Consider the following 14,832-nt stretch of genomic DNA (forward strand, 5'->3'; position numbering starts at 1 on the left):
AAAGTATTAATCATATTTAGAAATAGCTTAATACACCCTCATAAAGTTCAGTAATCCTACCTTCAATTTTATTAGCTAGTTTGGTCACTAAACAATTCCAGCAGTTGAAGAGAAAATCTTTTGGTGTGGACCTCCAAGCTCGTATGTTCTTGACAGGTCAAAGAAAAGACTATAGCCTCTATAGGCTCTAGATGGCTACTAGTAAAAATGTATTCCACTTCTGGGAGCTGTTAAGTATTGAATAAATGCTTAGGCAGCATTGTCATTTGTTTCTTACTACTTATTAGCAATGACGTCTGGATTGATAGGTTTTATCCTTGCTCAAGTTTCTTTCACTGTGGCTTTTAATGTAATGGGAACATACTTCCTCTTTCAGGGCAGACTAGTTCCATGTGTCAGAATGTTTTCAGTAACTTTGTGTTTTCATGTACTTTAAAACTTGTATCATCTTCACATTGTAAAACTTAACACTTGTGTAAATCTTAATTATAAGGATCTGTAGGCTGTGCTACAACAGTCAAATAGGAGAGATTTGAAGGGAGGGGGGTTGAGCAAGGGAAAATGTGTCTTTAGCAGAACTCGGGAGCCACCTTAATAGATGCCTGTAGTATGAGAAATGAAATAGGTAGACAAGCCACCTGATGTTGTGTACAGCACCAAAATTAATTTTTAAGTGGCACAATTATGACTGTGCTGTAAAGAGGGTTAATTTGTAATGTTAAAATGTTAGACTTCTGAGAGCCCTTTGGGTATGTTTGGGGGGCGCGGACAAAAAGGTAATCCTATACATACCTCCCCCCCACCCCAAAATCATTACCTATAAAACGTGCCTGTCTTCGCATATGTGCATGTACGCTGCTAGGTGAGTATGTTGGTTCATGCTGACTAACTGGGATAACTGGGCACCAAATAAGACAGACGTATCAGAAGACTGTTCTGGCTGTCTATGGCACTATTCATGTCTGGTCTGAAGTAGCTGTTGTTTGTGCTAAGTTCAGTCTAGTATCTTATTTTAGCTGCCTGTAATTTGCAGAACTCGAAATAATACTGAAAGAATGTTCCATATCAAACATCAGTTAATTTGAGGAAAAATACTGTGCCTGTCTAATAACGTTCAACCCTGAAGAGCTTGAGATCCTCTCTGGTCTCTTTCTGGTGCACTTGCGGTGAAGTTTTGGAGATTTTCTTCCAGTGCAACATGCTGGAATCCAAAAAGAAGTTTTAATATTAATTTTGTGAAGTGCAAACCTACTGAACAATGAAGGGTACGAGAGGGATCCTTGCAGTGGTGGCTGAGGTGCAAGTGCAAGAATTCTGAAAAAATTCTTACCTCCGTCCTTTTCCATGATCACTTTTGGAGTGGGGGGGCTGGAGAGGGAGTTCTAGGCTTACTCAGCCACTTAAGTTTCATGATAAATACATTGCTGGAGTCCTTCAGTTCCAAAGGAAGACAAACCCTAGATGATAAAATAGAATAAAATTATGTAATTTATAACTCTTGCTGATGCAGTAACAAGCATTATAACTGGAGTTGGTACTTTTTTACTAAACATATGTGATTAGTAGAAAAATAATCCTTTTATGTTGTTACCCAAGATAATACCAAATAGTATTTTGAACTACTGTATTTCATTTTCACCTATGTAATTTGATTATGAAATGATCCTAAAATAGAAAAAAAGCAAGGGGGGAGGAAAACACTTTTGCAGTTCTCTCCAGTAATAAATGGGAGGTTTTTCTGCACATCTTACTGAAATGACATACCTATGTAGGTATCTAATTGAAACAGCCCACAAAACGCAAATAAATTCAGTAGTTATTGGCATTGTTTATCTAAATATACCTGGGATTGTATGTGAAACAAAGTTCTAATTTTATGTTAGTAATTATTAACATATGGTATCTTTCTTTTTTTGTAGACGTGGAACTGGTGCTTTTAAATCAAGAGTGGGATTACCAGCACCTACTCCTGTGATTAACAGTAAATATGGACTGAGAGAAACAGATAAACGATTGAACAGACTTAAAAAGTTGGGTGACAGCAGCAAAAATTCAGACAGCCAATCCGTCAGCTCTAACACTGATGCAGATACCACTCAGGAAAAAGCTAATGCAAGTAAGCAAGGGGAAAACTTGGAGTGCAGGATTAAAAGTCTCATAAAAACATCCACTGTGGTGGATTTGCTCTCTTAGTGTTGAGATGCATCTCAAATACTTCTGGTTTTTTACATCAGTAACGTATTCTAGAATCTGAAACTAATTTATGTAGCAAATGACCAGTTTTCCTGAGGTACTTCAAGAACACAAGGTGATATTTTCTTTTTTGTGTATTTATATCAAACTAATCATAGTGTCATGTTTCTAAACATGCCAGTAGTGAGATATCCATTGATAATGGGGGAAGGCAGTGTGAGGGGAGTATATCTGGAATTTAGATGTACTTTGGGTTTGTTTGACAATTCCATTTAGGTCTGAGCTGCAAGTTGAACAGTCTTTCTGCTTCTGAATACCATCTAGCCTGTTTTGCACATTTCGATTAAGAGCATTAAAATAACTACTGTATTGGGTGGGGGGGAAACCTCAGTTTAAATCAGTGTCATAACACAGTCTTTGTGGGTTTTTTTTTTTTTTTTCCCCCACCCACAGCTAACAGAAAATCTTCAATTGGTGTAAAAAAGAACGGCAAGAGTAGGACAATAACAAGACAGTCTATATCAAGAATTCCAGCATCATCAAATTCTACCTCATCTAAACTAACTCATATAAATAATTCCAGGGTACCAAAGAGACTGAAAAAGCCTGCAAAGCCTTTACTTTCAAAGATAAAGTTGAGAAATCAGTGCAAAAGGCCAGAGCAAAAGAATGCTTCTAGAAAGCTTGAAATGGGAAATTTAGTTCTCAAAGAGCCTAAAGTAGTTCTGTATAAAAACTTGCCCATTAAAAAAGATAAAGAATTGGAGGGACCAGTCAAAGTTGCAGTCTCTAGTGGATGCTTAACAAGGCATGCAGCAAGAGAATATAAACTGAATTCTGTGAAAGGTGCTCATGAGCATGGTGATATACCACCCTGCACATATATAACAAGGAGGTCAATGAGAACAAGGATGAATTTGAAGGAGACCTCCGACATAAAGCTTGAACCAAATATGTTGGATAGCTATAAAAATAATTTGCCCGGAACACGATCGGACGTTTTAGAGCAGCAGTCTCATGCGATAAATGAAAATGACTTGGCTCATGGAACATCACATAAAGGGGAGGTGAGGTGCCAGAAAAATGATGCAGGCATGTCAAAAAAGAAATCTCGACAAGGAAAACTTGTGAAACCATCTGCAAAAACAGAAGAAACTGATCTTACGCACAATACACCTGTTGAAGATGAAGTACCGGATTTGATCAGCTCTCATTCAGAACATGGAGAAAGAAATAATGTAGCAGACACACCTGTTGGCTATAAAGACTGTATCCCTGGATCTGGTGGCTGTTCTGTTGTAACATCTGACAATTTTAAAGCAAAGGACAGCTTTAGAACTGCAAAAAGTAAAAAGAAAAGACGAATCACGAGGTATGATGCACAATTAATCCTTGAAAATAGCTCTGGGATCCCTAAACTGACTCTTCGTAGACGCCATGATAGCAGTAGCAAGGCAAATGACCAAGAAAATGATGGAATGAATTCTTCAAAAATAAGCATCAAATTAAGTAAAGACCATGAAAAAGATAATAATTTATATGTAGCAAAGCTAAATAATGGGTTTAACTCAGGATCAGGCAATAGTTCAACAAAATTGAAGATACAGCTAAAACGAGAGGAAGAAAACAAAGGGACGTACCCTGAGGACCTTCATGAAAATGGTATGTGTTGTAGTGAAACACTCTCCCTTTTGGAGTCAAGAATGGAAGTAGATGATTACGGTCACTATGAAGAGGAAACAGCAGATGAATCTTCATCAGAAGAGGATGATGAAGAGGAGGATGACTATGATGATGAATTTGATGACTTTATTCCTCTTCCTCCAGCAAAGAGATTAAGGCTCATTGTTGGCAAGGATTCAATAGATATTGATATTTCTTCCAGGAGGAGAGAAGATCAGTCTTTAAGGCTCAATGCATAAGCTTATAGGTCTTAAACTGACCAGGATGTCATTTTTAAAAAAATAAAAATAAAAAACAACAAAAATTCCATTTGATTATTCCTCAACTGAAGAACTTTCTGAAAAACTTAGTGGCAGCACTTCTTTATTGTTTATTCACCTATCAACGTAATATTGTAGAAAGTGTACAGCATACCGACTCTTCTTAAGTCTGATTTGTGCAAATTTTTATTGTACTTTTTAATAGCCTTCTTATGTGCAATTCTGAGTTAGAGTAAGAGGTAATGCTCTGTTGTAAAATAAAGGCTCAAGCAAAGTTATGAAGTTGCATCAAATCTTTCCATGCAGGACAATGAGAATACAGTGTGGCTACACAATTATTTTCGATCTGTAAGAGCATTAGTTTGCTCTTGCAATATTTGACTAAACAATAAAACAAAAAAAATCATAGTAGCAGCATATTAAGGTTTTCTAGTATATGTTAATATCACCAGCAATGATCTACAGCTTTTCGATTTATTTGCTAGATGTTTTTCCCCCTTGGAGTTTGTCAGTTTTAACACTGTATGCTGTCCCAGACGTACTGTTTGTGGCCTTTGTTATAGTAGCAAACCGTTGGTTGGAAGTCAAATTGATTTCTTTAAAAAAAAGAAAAAAAATTAAAAGGTGTTGACAATTTGCTGACTTTTTAGTACATTATATGTACAAGGGTAGCAGTATGCAGAATAAAAGTTTGGATATGGTGTATTTATTGCTTGTTATGTAAATTAAACACCTTGTATTTAACACTTTTCAATACTTTTAGATAAAATTGTTCTTTGCAAGAATGATTGGTGCTTATTTTTTCAAGAATTTGCTGTGAAACAATGTGATTACAACGGGCAACATTTATCCAATGAACTGCAGCTATCCTAAATTGGTTCTTCATATTTTTCTGTTGCACTTGTAAAATGCTACAAGGAATTTAAAGAAAATCTATTCACTTTAACTTATGATAGTTTTATGAAATTTAAAAAAAAAACAACTAAGTCACAGCTTTTGTTCTGTGGTAACCTATAAAAATGTTTGTCTTTTAAGAACCAGTTGTAAAAGACTGAAAAAATATGTATATGTTGTAAATATTTGTGTGTTGTGAGAAATTTTGTCATAAGAAATTGAGATAACTTGCCAGAAGGGTTTTTAAGTTTAGAAATACATTCATGCCAATAAAATAGGAAATTGTAAACCTAGTTTTAAACTCTGCATCAGTTGGAGTTCTTTTGCTCTTAACGTAGTTCACTTGATACTTCAGAGTCTACTTTATAACAACAGCTTCAGGGCAATCTTTGGCTCTTTTTGATAAAAGAACGTTAGGAAAATTTATTTCTTCTGGGGAGAAATGAACTTGTTCATATGTATAAATCATAACTGACTAACAGATAAGCTGTTTCTCTGAAACAGGTCTAAACTGTCTTCGACTAAAATGATTGTCATAATTGTATAGCACTTTGGAGCATGGTATTTACCCGTTTTTACTAAACCATGTATTAAGGTTTAGAGTGTTTGTATATAGGGGTGTGGAAACGAAAGTCACATCAGAAAGCAAGTGCTGCTGGATCAGTTTATTCCCCTTGAAATATTTAGCTGCGCGGTATTTTCATGTCAAGTCCAACCCTTTCTGTGCAGCAGAGCAAGCACATGTTGTGTTGCATGACGACTGCCTTACCCAGGTTTGAAAGCAGTTGCATGGGAGCTGATCATAATGGTTAAGCCATCTCTGACCTTCAAAGAAATGAAGGATTTTTCAAATAATTCCTTTCAGAATACGTTTCAGTAACGTGTTTGGCTGCAAATCAAACGGTGGAATCTTCTGCTTTCCTCTCGTTTCCCTTCTCATAGTGGAGAATGAAGTGCAGAATTAAACATAATACTTGTAACTTGGTTTTATAATGTCCCTTCTTTGTTAAAGGACAGCTGTGTATCTCATGTACAGAGGGGTATAGAAGATGGGTGGGTCTGTATATAGTGCACAGCCTCTCCTGTCAGACGTGGGCTTTTTAGTTCGTGGAAGACTGAGCACAAATGCTTTGGTAAGTATGCTGCCGTTCTTGAATACCGAGTCAGCTACAGTGAATCGTCTTGCGGGATTTTTAGGCTTACTGTATCATATAAAAGTGGGTTATTAATGATCGGGTTACAGCAAAAATAGCTGGCTTATTTAAGGGTTTACTTCATGCTAGAAAGTTTACCAGCAAACAGTTATGACAAATAACACTAGTACAGCTATTTCAGCAAGAACTCGTTCATGTTTTATCTGGGTGCTGCCGATTCCCCTCTTTCACCCCCATAATCAGTTATCTGTGCTGCTGTTTTGAGTCTCTCTGCTCCCGCCGCTTGGCTGCTTGCGGACTTGTGCTGAATGGGGCCGTGACAACCTTGGCGTTTCTAGCGTGGGGCAGAATCGTAAATCAGCGGGGCGATTGAGGAAAGGGGGATGATGCAGCAAGGAGGCGTTGCCAGCTGTTGTCGGTATTTATCGACCAAGTATGCTCAATAGCAGGTTTAGAGCTTGCTAAATAAGTATCAAGTGATGAAAGCAGATCGTGAAACAGGTGTGAGAAAGTCACAAGAGACTGCTGCCCTCAGAGGTGGAAACTTTTTCTGGAGTTGATGTTCCTACCAGCTCAGCCTTGTACTTCAGCCAACCCCTAAAGGAGCTGGGTTTTTGTTTGGTTGTGTGTGTGGTGTGTTTTTGTTTGTGTTTTGTTTTGGTTTTTTTCTTCCTCCCCAGAAAGAAGTACAAATAGTTCTTTAGACATCAGAAACTCTAGATTGTTCTTGTTCAATGAACAATCTAAAGTGTCTTGTTTTGGAGAATTTGGAGCAAACGCGGTCAGTCATCTCCTGGGTAGGCAGGTCAGCCAGACGTGTCCTGCTGTGCAGATTTCAGCATTACAAATGGCCTTAGGAATAGAAAGTTGATTAAATTTAAATGCTTTCCCCAAGTTGATCAGGTAGGAGGGTATTGTACAACCCCAGTGTTTTCTGTCCTTCCCCAGCCACAGAAAACAGAGCGATTTTTTTTCTTCTTCATTTGTGCATTGGCAGATCACAGTGTTTCCCTAACTTCAGTAGTTGGGGAAGGTGAACAGTGTTTGCGGCACACACGTGAGAGCTTGCCAGGCTGCAAGCAGGGCTGTTTCTCGCTGTCCTATTCAGATCACAAAGTACTGTAATGCTATAGCAATTTGACTCTCAGGGACCCTGTCTAGCCTTTGTGGCTTTATTTCTCAAGGTACTGGGAAGAAAAGATGCAACAGCTGAGTGGGTTTAGAGTGACCACACAGCACATCTTTAGCAGGTTGGAGAACCGGAGGAGATGTGTTACAGACTGGCTTTGTCAGCTAAATAGCTTCGTTGGTGTTACGCATAAAGAGGTGATGAGGCTAAGGAGAAATTGTTACCCCTTGGAGGTGGGCAGGTTGGCTGCTGCTCTGTGAGCATCCTGGCACTCGCCATGTGCACAGAGATGCCGTATAGTTGAGGACAGGTTTAGCAAGAGCTTTTGAGTGTTTGTGGTAACAGGTATAACTTTGCACGTATAACTTAGCTAGCTTGCACCTTTGGTAAAGAGTTCATAGGGAAGGGAGCAAAGGTGCTTTGCAAGACAGAGGCAAACACTTTTCATGAAGTACAATTTTATGGAATTACAAATGGTATTGTATAGCACAGTGAGATTATTAGGGAAGAGGGAGCACTCCTAAGCTGCCTGTTCAAGAGGAGGCTTGCATAGTTTTACTGTGCAGTAAAGACACTGTAAAATACATTACAGGCAGTTTGATCTGGTTGGATAGTATTCGTGCAGATCCCTGAGGGACAGGAAAGACAGTTACTCAGTTTGGTTCTGTCTGCCTTGCGCAGGGCAGGCTACCCTTTCCCATGCTTTTTGGAGTGCTGTGGAAAGCTAGTCTGTTTTTGAGAGGAAAGAGAGATGTGAGAATCAAGCTCTTCTTGCTTCAGAGGTTCAGGGTTTCCCTAGTCTGGAAAATTGTTTGTGCCAAGAAGAACCAACGTTTCTGCAAACAGCAGAAGCTTATGATTGTCAGATGTTACTATAAAGCATCCAAAACGAGTCCCTCTCTGAGCTAATCAAGCAAGCTCTATTTCTACCTCTTCTCTAACTCTAGCTATACCATGCAAGCAATAGGTATTAAACTTGAAAAAAAATGTATTCAATAGAATAAAATTGCTATGAATTCTCTGCAAGATTAATATGAATGTGCTGTTACTGGTTTGGTTACAAATACTTCCCCCCCACACACACACCCAGTGTATTTGTTAGTACTTAATTGTACTAAGTCTCTGTATGTACTTTGAACGCTGAGGTATTAGTTTGCATGTAGCTTACAGTCAATCAGAGCGTTATTCAGCTGTCTGCAATGCATTGGTTTTATTCAGTTATGCTGCCTATGTGTTATACACTGCGTGTTGAATGCATCCAAGATACTCCCAGAGGTATGTGTTTGGGTCTGCTTTTGGCTGCTTTTTCCTAGTTTCTTTCTGTCAGTTTTGCCTAGTACTGCCAGCGCATGCTCTTAAAATAAACTTTAAAACAGAATTGTTCCCCATCTGCGTATGGTCGACTGCCCTTTTTAGAATGAAAGGAGGAAAGTTTGGGAGCCATGCAGAATAAGACTGACTAAAAATGAAAAGTGAAGTCATTTACACATGTGTTTTATCTGCTAGCGTTATGTGCTTTCCTAAATCCCCTTCCCCAGTGAGCATTCTGTCTGGGTTGGGCTGGGTCATAAATAAAACCTACAGCATTTAGCCTTGTATAATCTCTGTTGCCCCTTTACCAAACTCTGCTTCCAAAGTTCACAGAATCACCGAGTGGTAGAGGTTGGCAGGGCTGTGTGGAGATTGCCTGGTCCGACCCCCCCCTGCTCAACCAGGGTCACCTAGAGCAGGCTGCCCAGGACTGTGTTGAGCTGAGTTTTGATTATCTCCAGGGATGGAGACTCACAACCTCTCTGGGCAACCTGCTCCAGTGTTCACCCGCTCTCACTGTGGAAGTGTTTTCTTACATCTTTAGGTTTTCTTTCTGTTATGTTTGTTCTTATGTCTTCTTGCCTTTTTTTCTGTTGTCTTACGTTTGGTTGGAAGTTAGCAAGGTTCTGGTCGGTTCTCTTCGTTTAGCATCGTTTAACGGGATTAATGCTAGATATTTAATAGCTGTTCGTTGCCTGTTGCAGCTACTTCTTTCTTTGTCCACTGAGGGATCTTCTGTTCTAGTCATGCTTGAGTTATATAGCTTGTTTATACTAATCCCATAAGATATTTTTACTATTGCAAGGCTGTTTCAGTATTATTCCTTCTTCCCACAGGCAAAGGAAATCCAGGACTTCTTCCCTGAACTAGGTAGCTGCTCTTGATTTAACTGTAGTTTTACCCAGATCCATCTTTATGTGAAATGTGATCAGAGTAGTTCCTATCACACAGACAGTAGCTTGAATGATGACGTTGGAGGACTGCCAATTGCAGGTACAGGTATGTCGTTATTGAAATAGGTATGGGGTTAGTTAAACAGTGTGGCTCAGGAATTGGCTTGACTTAAAACAAGCAAAAATTCATGGTGCTGATGGTGAGTTTCAGTCAACTACAGAGCTATCAGTGGGTCTAACAAAACATAGATTTTTCCACTGGCGCCTTATGACGTGCATCAGAAGTCAATCCTGTTTCATAATTAAACTTAGTCTTTTCTGCTCCAATTACTATGTTTGGCTGCAACGTTTTACAGCATTGTTTACAGAATTGGCTGTAAACAATAGATCTAAGGTAGAAAATGACAACAGGAATGAGTTGGGTAGAAAGGGATTTTATTCATAATTGCATTAATAAATGATGTTTATGCAGCATTAGGACAGGACTGGTGGGTAACTTGCAGTCAGGGTTATCAAAATCTCTTGGATTGTGTAGGATGCTGAGGCGGAAAGATACAGCCTTTCCAGATCCAGAGATCCTGAGTCCTCTCCTGGAGCTCAAGAACAAGGTCTGCCCAAAACGCTTTATCTCCAAAGATTAGCCGTGGCCTATCCAGTCGCAGTGGTCCGGGATATGCCATGCCTGCACCACCACCTCCTCATAATGCCAAATAATAACTTGGGGGTTCAATATTGCTCATTCTTGAGTGGCTAACAACGATTTCCAACTTTGGAAGAAATAGCAAGCTTTGAGATCCAACCTTAGTTTGACCTTACCTCAGAGCATACATCCTTAGAAAGGAAAACACTACACATGCCTCTAGTATTGACTGTGAGATGGAGTTTGCAATTACTTTTATGTACCGTGTCAAGAAGAACACTTGCAAAAGCATTTAAATCGTTTAAAAGCCTAAATCTGGCTCTTAAAAGTAATTTAGAGTCCAGTGTCTTTAGATCTGCAGTGAAATCCAGCAGTCACTACCTGTACCCCATTTAAAAATGGGACAGTACTTAAGTTCTGAAGTCATGTTAATCTCCCCTTAAAATTCCACTTATTTTCCTCATTTCTTCGTCATGTTTCTGTTTGTAATTGTTGACTTCTTTTTTTAAAGTATTGTAGAAATCCCATGCCTCTTCTGTGTGCGGACTTGCATTTAAAAGCATTGTGAGAAGAAGAAATGTTTTTGTATTTTACTGGGGAGGAAGGTGGCTTTTTTTTTTCTTAGCGGTAAAACAAATTGTTTTAACAGGCAGCTGAGAGGGGACAGGAAACTTCTATACTGAGCTTGAAAAGACCGCAGACAAATTCCTGCTATTCTTACTACTAACTACATAAATATGGTCTAAGTATAGAATAAGACTTATTCTATAGAATGTAACTCAGACAATTCTGAGGCAATTATTTAGTAGCAGAGATTGTTCAGCATCCAACTGACTAATGGATAAGGTTTCCAACTTGGGGAATATATTTTGTAGTAGGATGAAAGTCTTTTTAGGTTTATTGGATTCTTAGCAAAAAATAAAAATAAAATCAAAGCTCTTGCTGTACCTATTTTTAATATATAGTATAGAGTGATAAATGTAATTTCTGGTGAAACCAGCTAAATGTATTATATTTGCATGTTTCAGTTATTTTCATAGATACAGATAGCATCAGGTGTGAATTCCAGATAATAGAAAAATAGCAGAGAGAGAGAGATTGGGAGAACGATTAAAGAAAGGCTAAGGAATTCAGCTGTTAGTGTTCTGAACCGTTTAAATCTTTTAAGAAAGACTGAAATGTAGTGTCTTCTCATCTTCCTTTTTATACAAAAAAAGCTTTGAGGATTGTTGCTTTTAATAAAAAAAACCCAAAAACTCAAATCATTAATATTTCTTATGTTTGTAGTACAAAAATCATTCTAAAGCCATAATTATACCTATGAAACACTGATGCTAGTGTTTGTAAGGCTCTGCTTGATGAAAATGTAAGATGTTTTAGGTATAGCCACTTCACAGGGACTGAGTTTACAACACTGAGCTTCGTTCAGTTATAGGGAAACGCTGGTAGTATCGCTCTTGTGAAGAGCGTAGCAAAGTTGAAGCTGTTACCTGCAAATCAGTCTTCTCTTACTGGTCACTGTCAGAGATTGCATACTGGGATAGACAGAACTTTTTCGGTCTGATGCAGTAAAGACTTCCTTGTACGCAAAGGGCATACAGGATTTTCAGTGACTTGAAGAGAAACCTGAGCGGGAAGAGCTACGAGGAGTGTCTGGTGGGGAGGGAAGGTGTTTGCTGTAGGCCAGTGAGAACAGACATTAAAAAAAGGGGGGAGCTCATTGCTGTCTCAGGCCTGCTTGTGTGTAATTCTTCTGTGTTTGGTTGGGCAGCACTTATGCTGTTAGTAAAAGTGTTATATTCAACTATTGCAGATACTGTTTTTGGGTTAACCAGTAATTAGTTCATAGGTACATACCCCTTCTTGCAGCTCTGTCAGGCAGAGGCCGTGGATGCCATGTCTGTTCTTCGCAAACATCCAGTGAGATGGGATACTTCCCTGCTGAGAGCTGTTTGGGTCACACAGTCCTCCTGCTGCCTTCTCACCGTTTCTGTCTGGGAGTTTGCTGGTTTATGCCATCTTCAGCTGTAAGAGTCTCGAAAGGGTCTTCCGATGGCACATGTCACTCACACAGCTGACCTGCATGCGAGATGCCGCTGCTTGCCCTAGAAAGGGCACATCTATGAAGGGAAAAGGTAAGTCTTTTTTCAAGCTCTGGACACCTAACAGCTTGGGTCTAGGACTCCAGCGCTAGCGGTCAACAGGAGCTGTGAAGGCTGCCCTAAGTAGATAACTACTTGTCCTTGTGCTGATGTGGGCTGCTGGTCCTAAGCATCGCCTTACGGACCACATTGCGTGACATCACGGATGACATTCATCTGCCCTGTGATGTCAGAGCTGATGCGCTGCAACTGCCCAGGGAGGCAGGCATTGGTGGGAGGGCAGTGGAAGACAGAATTCAACTCTGGTGTTGTTCTGTGTCCCTTCAACCTGCCCTGCAGTCTCACTCGATGATCCTTCTCCTCACATATTCTTCCGCGCTTTCAGGATGCGGTATTATGTTGGGTCTAAAAGCTGAGACATACTTCCCCTGCCCACACACAGACATGGCGGTTAATCAGTGATGGGGAAAATGATCCATATAGCCAGCCTACCACTGCAGAAGAGGATTAAAAGTGTGCGTTAATTGCATTTCTTTTAAATGTAAGTTGTAATTCTGAATTTCCTGATTTTACCACTTTTGCTCGGGGAGGAAACAGTACTGTCCTTGTGACACTTTAATCCTTTAGAGTACCTACCTGTAGTCTCAGCTTCAAAATTCGGGTAACTGGATGCTGTTTGTGAGCAGTGTTCATGAACAGGATACTTGCGCCCCATTCCTTTCTGAGTTGTTTGCAAGAATTCATACCTTGCCGCAGAAATATTTTCCAGAAGTTACTTTTCCACATGAAAAGAATAACTATCACCCTCAAGTTGGTGAGGAAACCCTCAAGCGAAGTAATCCTAAAACAGTGCTGTCTTTGAGTCCACAGCTAGCTTGCAAAGGTAATTCCAAATTATAAAAAAGATGAAAATCAAATTGATCACTAATAGTGCAAAAGTCTGTTAAGCTGTCTTTCAAATGTATTTGCATGGAGTAGCAACCTTGCATTTTTAAACAAACAAAAACGTTTCCATGAAGCTGGCTATGCTAAAGCTCCCTTTAAAATCAACGTAGACAACTAGGCGTTTTTCAGAAGTTCATCTTCTCTATCTACTTGAAATTTCCCACAAAATTTGCCCTGAGAGAGCAGCTCTAGAGTCGAATCCTCAAAGTGAAAATCAAAGAAACAAAGAAACCCAAACCCTGCATTTTTTTTCTTGCAAGGCAACTGGCTTCTTTCACATTGGTTAAAGAACGCTGCCATGGCAGTATGCTTTATTTGCTAAATTGCTCTGTAATTGTGCATTTTATTGGTTCATCCTCTGCACCTGTATTACTTAGTGAGAGGCTTACCTGTTGCAAACTAGGCTCAAATGTGGAGGTTAGTAAGTCAGGAAAGGTTTACTGTTACTGTTCCCGGCACAAGGTGGCACTCGCATACCAAGAGAGGGACTTTTCAGCCCTGCAGACGGACTGCCTTTTAGAAGCTATTATACATGTTACAAGCTATTAGTCCATATATTGCTTTTTTAGTCGGTGATATTCCAAGAGTGTATCCGAGTGATACCTGGGGGAAGGAAACTAGGAGGCCAGCAGTGATCTGGAGGGAGGGAACGATTCCAAGGTGCAGAGCAATGCTAGGCAGGGGGGATCAGGGAATAACTTGATGCTGATTGCAGCTGTGCTCTTTCTAGCTTTAATCCTTTTGCATTCCAGCAGGAGGAGGTTCCCTCTTCAGTCCTTTCCAGCCTTATCCGTGCCTGTCTCTGGATTTCTGCTGTTTCCATTAGCCAGAATAACTCCTGCCAAGAGCAGGCAGGCTCTGTGAGCTGCTGCGCCTCGTGTCCAGCTGGTAGCTGCTTGCCATTGTGTCAAAATCCTCAGGCAAGAGGAGGTAGGGGAGAATGGGGCTAGTGGGGAAAATGGTGGAAAGAAGCAGCAATTACACATCCTCCTCTCCTCCACTGGGTCTGTAGGAATCCTTTCTTGGTCAACAGCCAGCATTAACACTTGCCTTAGGAATGCCAAATGCATTCTTCAGGGGGAAAGGTTGTTGGCTGGTCTTAAAGATCTTGAAATCAAGCGAGAACAAGTCGGCTGTTGCCTCTGCTGCTGCTATGCTGTACTTCACTTGCTCAGAGGCTGCACCTTCTTGCCGTACAGTGTCAGCAGCAGAAGGATCCTGGTGTTCTTGTTAACATCTTCTGGAAGACTCTCACATATGGCTTGCTTGATACTTTTCCCCCTGCGCTGCAAGGTATCTAACATCTAGACTGGCCTAGTAGATGCCCCTACTTCTGAGAAATCTTAATGCAAACTATGGGGGAAGAGCAAAGATGTAGCCAAACATTGCCTGGCCTATCTTCAATCCAGGCTGTGTGGCCCTTTCTCTTTGCCTCTTCTGCAGCCCTGGCTTTCAAGACTGGCTGCTCTCACAGAAACCATGAATTTAGACTCAGGACTGTTTCTTCTGCCCATGTCTGTTTTGGATCAAGAATTACCAAGAGCAGCGTGGTAATAATCTACTACTTATATATCACAATGACTTATGAAGGAGGTCAGAATCACTGTCTCAATCTTACCAACAGAGGC

The 14,832-nt window shown here is 40.0% G+C and overlaps 1 protein-coding gene across 4 annotated transcripts in view; it reads left to right on the forward strand.

Annotated features, from left to right (window-relative positions):
- Positions 1-5,323, forward strand: part of KMT5B (lysine methyltransferase 5B) — a 28,377-nt gene extending 23,054 nt beyond the window's left edge. For all 4 annotated transcript variants that reach the window (XM_068944617.1, XM_068944618.1, XM_068944619.1 and 1 more), the window contains 2 exons: positions 1,920-2,116; positions 2,647-5,323. In XM_068944617.1, coding sequence (XP_068800718.1) covers positions 1,920-2,116; positions 2,647-4,115 — 1,666 coding nt within the window. In that variant the 3' untranslated portion in view covers positions 4,116-5,323. The remainder of the gene's footprint in view (positions 1-1,919; positions 2,117-2,646) is intronic.
- Positions 5,324-14,832: the final 9,509 nt, after the last annotated feature.

Source organism: Struthio camelus, chromosome 5 (assembly GCF_040807025.1).
Source record: "Struthio camelus isolate bStrCam1 chromosome 5, bStrCam1.hap1, whole genome shotgun sequence".
Classification (NCBI taxonomy): domain Eukaryota; kingdom Metazoa; phylum Chordata; class Aves; order Struthioniformes; family Struthionidae; genus Struthio; species Struthio camelus.